This window comes from Aplysia californica, unplaced genomic scaffold, assembly GCF_000002075.1.
Source record: "Aplysia californica isolate F4 #8 unplaced genomic scaffold, AplCal3.0 scaffold00128, whole genome shotgun sequence".
Lineage (NCBI taxonomy): Eukaryota > Metazoa > Mollusca > Gastropoda > Aplysiida > Aplysiidae > Aplysia > Aplysia californica.
The window spans coordinates 925,874-933,835 of NW_004797398.1; the positions used below are offsets into that span (position 1 = coordinate 925,874).

The 7,962-nt window shown below is 40.7% G+C and overlaps 1 protein-coding gene across 4 annotated transcripts in view; it reads right to left on the reverse strand.

The window, feature by feature from the left end:
- Positions 1-1,665: 1,665 nt before the first annotated feature.
- LOC101845617 (purine nucleoside phosphorylase) overlaps positions 1,666-7,962 on the reverse strand; it is a 104,757-nt gene continuing 98,460 nt past the window's right edge. For all 4 annotated transcript variants that reach the window (XM_005096416.3, XM_005096415.3, XM_035969233.1 and 1 more), the window contains one exon: positions 1,666-3,790. In XM_005096416.3, the coding sequence (XP_005096473.1) occupies positions 3,588-3,790 (203 nt within the window). In that variant the 3' untranslated portion in view covers positions 1,666-3,587. The remainder of the gene's footprint in view (positions 3,791-7,962) is intronic.

Genomic DNA, 7,962 nt, shown 5'->3' on the forward strand with positions numbered 1-7,962 from the left:
TGGATCTTTAACGTGAGCAACTTGCAGACGAGTCGTCCTAGATTTTTCGCCCTTGTTCGAGGAGGCTAGGTGTATCTTTCCTACCAGAAGATCAGGGGTGTGGCTGAAAGCAAGAAGGGGCCAAGGAGAAACAGTAGAAAGGCTGCAGAAAGAGTCAGGAGCCCAGAGGAGGGGGCAAAGGAGGTGATGGGGCGGGGGCAGAAAGAGGAGGCGAAAGCAGACGACAGAATTTTGCTAGAGAGCAGGAAAGGAGGTTAAAGGATACAATTCTAAAGAATAAAATGTTTTTTTAACGCTACCCGGATTCGAACCCGGGACCTTTAATTGAAGGTCAACACCTTAACCTCTAGAGCGTGATGGATGGAATCTCAGTAAAAACCATGAATGAGAAGTCAACTTTTTAAACCTACTTACTAGAATGTATACATGTTAATAATCACAGTCATGATGAAGTGGACCCAAAATTTAAGCATGATTGTGTCAATTGTAAAGTAATAGTAGGGAACTTTGCTGCTAAACAAAAGGAAAAGTAAACTCTTCATGAAAAGAATGTTGCTGACAACAAATAAAACCAATCCACATTATCCACAGATGATGAGACGATCGATCGTACAAGTTGTCTTCAAAGTAAAAAAAAAAAAGCACTATAAACCAAAGACCTGCTTTTTGCAAAAACAGAATTTTAGTTGCATTTAAAAACAAACTTTTCATACATAGCTTTGTTACTCATCATCAGATTTTGCTACCCGCTCTACCTCCAACTTCATGCTCATCCCAAGGCAGGCGATATAATGAGGTTTCACTGTATATACCTTTGTTGAGAAGGCACCGGTCAGAGGAAAAAACATTTCCAACCAGGCAGAGAAAAGACGGTGACTCAAATGAACACCAGGAACACAACAAGAAAAGGAGAGCCATCATCACAATGTAGAGCTTGCCTGATGGGCAGCAAAATTTATGAACTCGGATATCAGTTGAGCATTGTATTTTGACTGAAAATAGATGAGAATATTGTCAAAAAGACGGGAGTTGAAAGTGCTCTTGATCTTAACTATCATTTATTGTGATACAATCTTGGTATACCATAGCCGCAAACTGAAGCTGGTCGTTGTCTTCGTATATCACAGACGCACACAGAGATTCATAAAACTGTATAATTAGATCGGTCTGCATACATACTATTATGAAATCCAGTTTACATGTAAAATGTGGCAATGTTTGCTTTTCTTAGGAATGATAACAAATAAAGAGAATGAGATCTGAAAAATAAAGGAAGACAGTGTCAGAATAGAAAAAAAACATTCCCACTAAATAGTTTCAACAATCTCATTTTCCATAAAGAGATAATTAAAAAGTGGATTCAAGAGTTTTATTTTCTATTTAAAAAGGAACATAAAAAGTAAACTTTACTACCCCATTTTTTTCAAAAAAAAGATTTTCAAATTATTCTAAAAATCTCGTTTCTTTTACATAAAACAATCACCCTATACTCTAAGAATCTCATTTCTTTTACAGAAAATATTAACATGATAAATTTACAATATAATTGAAGAATCTCATTTCTTTTAAGTAAAAAATCCGTCCCCATGGTTTTATGCACCCTGCGTAATTAAGCAAAATTTGATCATTTTTTGCATAATTTCTCATTATTTTTCTTTATCATTCTTTGTTAAAATTAACAGAATCGCATAATTTCACATTTTTGGGCTCAGTTTGCATAATTTCAGAATATTTTTTGCAAAAAACCGTGGGGACAGAAAAATTGAAAAAGAATGGACTTCAAGCAAGAATCTCACGCTTCATGAATCTCATTTCTTTTAAAGAGGTGACAACATAAATTACCTCAAGAACCTCATTTTTTAAAATGACAACATAAATCACTTAAACAATTTAATCTCTATTAAAGGAGCTTTAGCCCTGAAACAATTCTCAGTCAAGTGCAATGGCATTTCAACAGTACATTCGATGAAAATTACATCAATCATGAATACTGACACCTACAATCATCCTACATTCTGTACGAAAAGGCTTCTTGAAAATGTCAAAAACCTGAGCAAAAACTTCAGAACAAACATAAAAAGTCGAAGCTGTTCTTTTGGACACATAAATATGATAGTAAACTAATAGTATAGTTTCTTTCCAAATGAATTCAAGACACCGGTAAAATGATTCCTATTGAGACCAAGTATTCTTAAGCAAAGCTTAAGGACACTGTTAACGTTAGGGAACGTGCAACCAAGGTGAATGTCAGACAAGATCGCTTCATAAAGACTTGCTAGCTGTCAGCTTATCAACGACTATAATATAAATAAAATTTTTGATCACTCTTCACACCGGAATATAAAAAAAAAGCAATAATCATTCAGCACGGTAAAATGAGAAATTACCTAAAACACGATCGATCACGCTTTGTTTGCTGCTGCAGCTCACTCATTAAAAGCAGAGAGAAAGAAAATCTGAGCCGCACTATCAAGAAAACCATGACAAAATGCTACAAAAAGGAAAATTACACATTCCAGAATGCAGCATCAACAATTACAATGGACCTCCTACAATTTCACAAGAAACAAACCCATCCACGATGCATATATGCTAAAGTTGAAAATTAACTGCCTTCCTTTACTTAAGCCCTTTACGCTTCTTCTGAGTTAAGAATTCTTTTTTATCGCATATATACTGTTACCTACATGGTGACTGTACGTTAGTTTGTTTCACAATGATGTTTTGAAATGCCCAGTGAAAAGGTAGGTACTTACAGGATAGCAGTGAAAAATATGGTGCGTAATTAGTGAGCTTTCAAATTTCACTCTCTGTAAAATTAGTACTGCCATAGATCATGCCATTTTAAACTCTCTGTCAGAGCGTCAACAACAAATCAAAATGCAATAAAAATGCAATGGTACACAGGCTTAACACAATACTCTTCAAATTTGTAACAGAATAGTAAAAGTCATTCCAACTACCACAACAAAATACAAAACATGTGTAACAATACAGAGATACATTTCTTAAAATACTCTAACCTTTGACTGAAATCTCACAAGTCACATTTTCAACCCAGCAGGTTTGAACAAACACAGAACCCTGTTCATCCTTTGAACTATCTGGCTGATGTCAGCTTGGGCACTGAGTTCAAGTGAACGTTATGTGGGGGTGATATTAAAACAAATCTAAAGAACAGCTCCACCCTTCCCCCCGAGAGGTTGAACAGATGACACCAAAGGGTGATCTATTTTTACACGATGCTTTTGTAGTTCCGGTCTGTCATTGTTACCCCCCCCCCCCCCCCCAACCAACCAAAAGACAAAATGACTGCATTGTCCAGTCTATAAAATCTCTCGGCAAACAACAACTGCCCCCCCCCCGCAATCCCATCCCACTTTCACTTTTTATAAATACCTACCACATAGATGATACTTGTTCTGTGATAGGCGAAATCAAAACTCAAAACAACAAACAAACAAATACTCCGTAAAAAAAACAAACGAACAGTATGCAAGTGAATAAGCAAAAAAGTGTTTTAAAAAAGCGGCCATGGCAGGAACTTCTCTTTAGTTTTGCCGCAGACGTCATCAGATCAAGGGTACCTAGAGGTCAAGGTCAGCCACAATGGCCGCCACCAGCTGCTGCAAATCCTTGCTCCGCCTCTCTCCCGTCTCCAGCACTTCCTGGTGGTTGGCGTGGGCCGGCGAGTCATACTCCGAGATGACCACGTTGGTGATGAGCGACATGCCGAACACACGCATACCACAGTGCTTGGCCACCAGAACCTCGGGGATGGTGCTCATGCCTGGGGAGGGGAGCAGGGTGAAAAATGGTGAAATGGTAGGGGTTTAACTCCCTTATCAACACTATTAGATTATTTTTTAAAGGCGGGATCTCCGAGTTTAACGTCCTTCTCCGAAAGTACCGAGCCAAATAGGAAATTCCTGTAATGTGCCTTTCCCAAGGACACAACGTCGGACCGAGCTGACGCGCAAACCCCCGAAAGCGCAATCTCATTAGGGGAGAGAGATGAGGAGGCGGGAAGGGAGAGGAGGGAAGGGGGAGGTAGAAAAGGGGTGGGTGGAGGGGGAAGGAGGAAAGAGGACGGAGGGAGGTGGAAGGAGGAAAGGGGATAGAAACGTGGTACAGGGAGGATGGGGGTGGAAAGGGTGGGAAAGGGGTGGAGGAAAGAGGAAAAGGGGGTGGGAGTGGAAATGGGATAGATGAGGGGTTGAGGGGGTCAAAGGAGGGGGAGGTGGAAAGGGAAGGGGGGAGGGAGGAGATTTAAAAAAACAATTTTTTGCTAGAGGGAAGACTTAATGCTCTACCTCATTTCATATACCCCAGCTTTCTTTTTTACGTTTCCATATCAGCTCTTTTTCAAATTGCTTTCATTTCTTTGTTTGCCCTTAAAAGATAATTATTTTTTTTAAAAATCACTTTTATCTGTATCTTACACATGTCTGGTCGCTGTATATTCACAATCTGCTCCTGCCAATGATTTTGGTGATTTTTGGAGCGTTTCTGAACCAGGTATAGTATAAAGTCTCCCCCCCCCCCCTCAGGGCAGTGCTACTGACTGAAAATGTCTTCAACTCATTCCTAAAGGGGATATATTACTTGTTATTATGCACAGTAGAATTGTAAATGGGCTAATTTACAACTGTCATGCTCATACTGTGCCGAAACAACATTGGGGGAACTGCTGCTTTTTTCCCCTCACTCTTACTATAGTAAGAGTTATTTTTCCTCTACTTCTTTTATATGTTTATAACTCTCTTGTGAATTGCTATTTCCGGGATGCCTTGATAGTCGAAGCAGACTTTGTGCTGTTGAGGCAAGAGAGAGGAGCAGAGTAAGTCTGATTCTCCGTTTTGACTTCTATGTTGACATCCACCCCTTGGCGTTCATTTGACAGTATGCAGTTGCGAGCGCCATAAAACCTTTGTAAAATTTTAAAAATTCTATTTGATTTCTAGTTCAATTTCACGGACTCTTCCATGTGGAGAGGAGAGATAAGACGATCTATTACTATGTTTAAGTTTTTTAGTCTTAGTAGAGATTTTACGGCGCTTGTAATTGCATTAAGTCAAATGAGCGCCAAATATTATGTTCATTAGGAAAAAAGGAGCAAACCATGACAGAACACCCACCACCCAGTCACATCTCCCAGGGTTCTACATTAGGGTAGAATAACAAGATTTTATCTCAATTACATTCACTTCTAAGAATTTAATTGGTTTCACAATTTTCACACACTATATCTGCCTCAAATGAAGGGAGATTGTTTGTCTGCTTGAGTAATGAGAACAGTAATGGCCATTTAGTGCTGGGAAAAGGTAAGACAGACAGACAGACAGAGAGACAGACAGACAGACAGACAGTGGGAACGTAGAGAAAAAGGAGGACCTATCAGCGGCGCCCTCCAACCAAAGGCAAAGCAAAAAAGGTGTGGCGTTATCTCATAAAACCAAGGAACAGGAGTTCTAACTTTTACATTACATTGTTGATGGAGTATACTATGGTGAACCCCCAGACACCCTCTCTTCAAACACTACAAATTCCGAGTTAGAACCTTGTTCCTCTGACTCTGAGTTTACAAAATAGTAGGCTAACTGTTTCCAGGCCGCGATCAATTTCCCGTGGCCTTGGCCAACGGCAACAGCTCTTCTCACCCATTTACATTCTGTATCGTCCCCCGGCCATCATGAACTCATAAAAAAACCTCAAAGCAAAAACAACAAAAAACAAAAACAAACAAAAACTGTGAAAGCTTCACGCCAAGACCAATACTATAATTTAGACCATATTTTAGGAGCCGTGGATTCACCGACAGCCTCGACCGTGCCGCACTGTCAGGGTCAACCTGGCGCTGATAGTGGTACAATGTCCTGGCAGAAAGACGGCAATACTTGATAACAATTTTCCCCACACGGAAATCGAACCCACATCTCTTCTGTGCGCGAGGGTTAAGAAGTTAAGAAGAGCCTAAACGCTAAAAGGACACCAGTCCATGCACTCGTGCGGGTACACAGTTTCCAAAGCGTTTTGTACTGTGAAGGTAGCTGGCCCTCCCGGAGTAAAAGTAAGTGTTCTAAAAGTCGGGTCGAGATTCGAGACTCAAGTATCCTTAACACGTGACAAAAGCTAACGGCACCACGTGTTCCAAAGTTTAGGGTAGGGAGGCACAGACTGAACACGTGAGGAGAAACTAGGAACAATTTTTCAAATGCGTCGTAGTCGTCGACTGGTGACCAACCTCAGAACGGACACAGTGAGACTTTGTTACCAAATTTTTTGTTCAGATCATAAGCAGGACAGCCTTTCACCTTCGAAGATGACTCAGTAGCACACAGTTACCCACAGCACAAAGCGAGCTGTTTCGTATTGACCACTTGACACCCAAGGAGCCGCGCACGGCACATGAGCTGCTGTGGTAAGCATAGGGATAACAAGGCCTCAAGAACAAAACAATCACAGCTCGACAGTTTTCAAGGAAGTAACAGTGAAAGTTCTCTTGATATTTGCAGAGGCCTACAACAATCAACAAGAAGTTGACGAATCAACGAAAGACAGAGCAAGGTAGGCCTAGGCTACGTTAGCGCTCTGGTATTATTGTGTTACTATTTTTATGACAGTTCAATGCCCTGTTTGACACAAATACATGTACCTCGTATCGGATGCATAGCCGACCATAACCTTGAGGTAAGAGAAAATAAGAAGGAGCGTGAGAAGAAAACAAAGTGGGGAAAGAGGGGTGGGAGAAACTATGTGTCTAAGAAAAACCACAAAGCAGGTAAAACCAAGTGTTGAAGTTTATGCTTATGCTTGCGATTCTGACATGAGAGGGGTAGGTCATGTAGTATCCTATTTACAGGCGCGCAGTGGCTCCATTTTGTGAAAACCTTTAAAACGATAGCAATAATAACAGCAATATTAACAGAGACGACGACAACGTAGTAGCAATAACAACAGCAGCTGTAGTAGTAGTAGTAGTAGTAGTAGTAGTAGTAGTAGTAGTAGTAGTAGTAGTAGTAGTAGTAGTAGTAGTCTGGGGGTGGCGGCGGCGACAGCAGCAACAGCAACAACAGCAGTAGTATTATCACAGACAAACGTTTTTGTTTCTTTTAAAAATTGTTACTTTGTGTTTTACGTCCCTATCGACATAACTCAGATTAAAGAGCAAATTTCAGGACCAGCCCGAGTTGAGAGGGATACGTCTGCTTGAGAGGAGAGGAGGAGACACAATGACGACAGATTATGTTTGTTGACAGGACAGAAGAAGTGAACCACACAAGAGCACTTGACAATCACCCACATGCCTCGAAAGGCCACCAGACCAAGGGAAAATACAGTCGAACCCGCTCTAACGGCCACCTGTATAAGACAATCACCTGTACAAAATGGCCACTTCCCATCTCTTCCCTTGAGTATTTTATAAGCTTATTTACCATATAATGACATGTGTGTCACCCGTCTTAGACGGTCACTGTTCTCCTCGACAAATAAATGGCCGTTTTAGACAGTTTCGACTGCGCTGTCTTTCATTAAAAAACAAACAAACCCAAAACAACAACAACAACAACAAAACAAAAACAAAAAACGTTCAGGCTCTAGACACTCGATTTCAAAACTTCACCAGAAACGTTGTGGTCAAGTAAGTCCGTCAGGAACTAAGACACAGCACTCGGCGCGCTTGAACTGTCGTGGCCTCAGAACTATTTTGTCTAAAGTGGCTCTTTACTAAAGGTGACAATTAAACATGCCCGGTAAGGGAGGCAATAAGGGTTAAGGGGTTTTTATGCGATAGAGTTGTAAGAGAGGCTGAAGAAACTAAGAAAACCTACAACTTAAAATCCATAGTTTTGAACCGAATCGGGACTTTCGAGGTGTAGCCCCCCCCCCGATCTGTATGCCCCTAGAGAATAACAGTGTCTTTCGACTAGAGGTGTGCGAGTAACGAGTCCAGACTCGAGT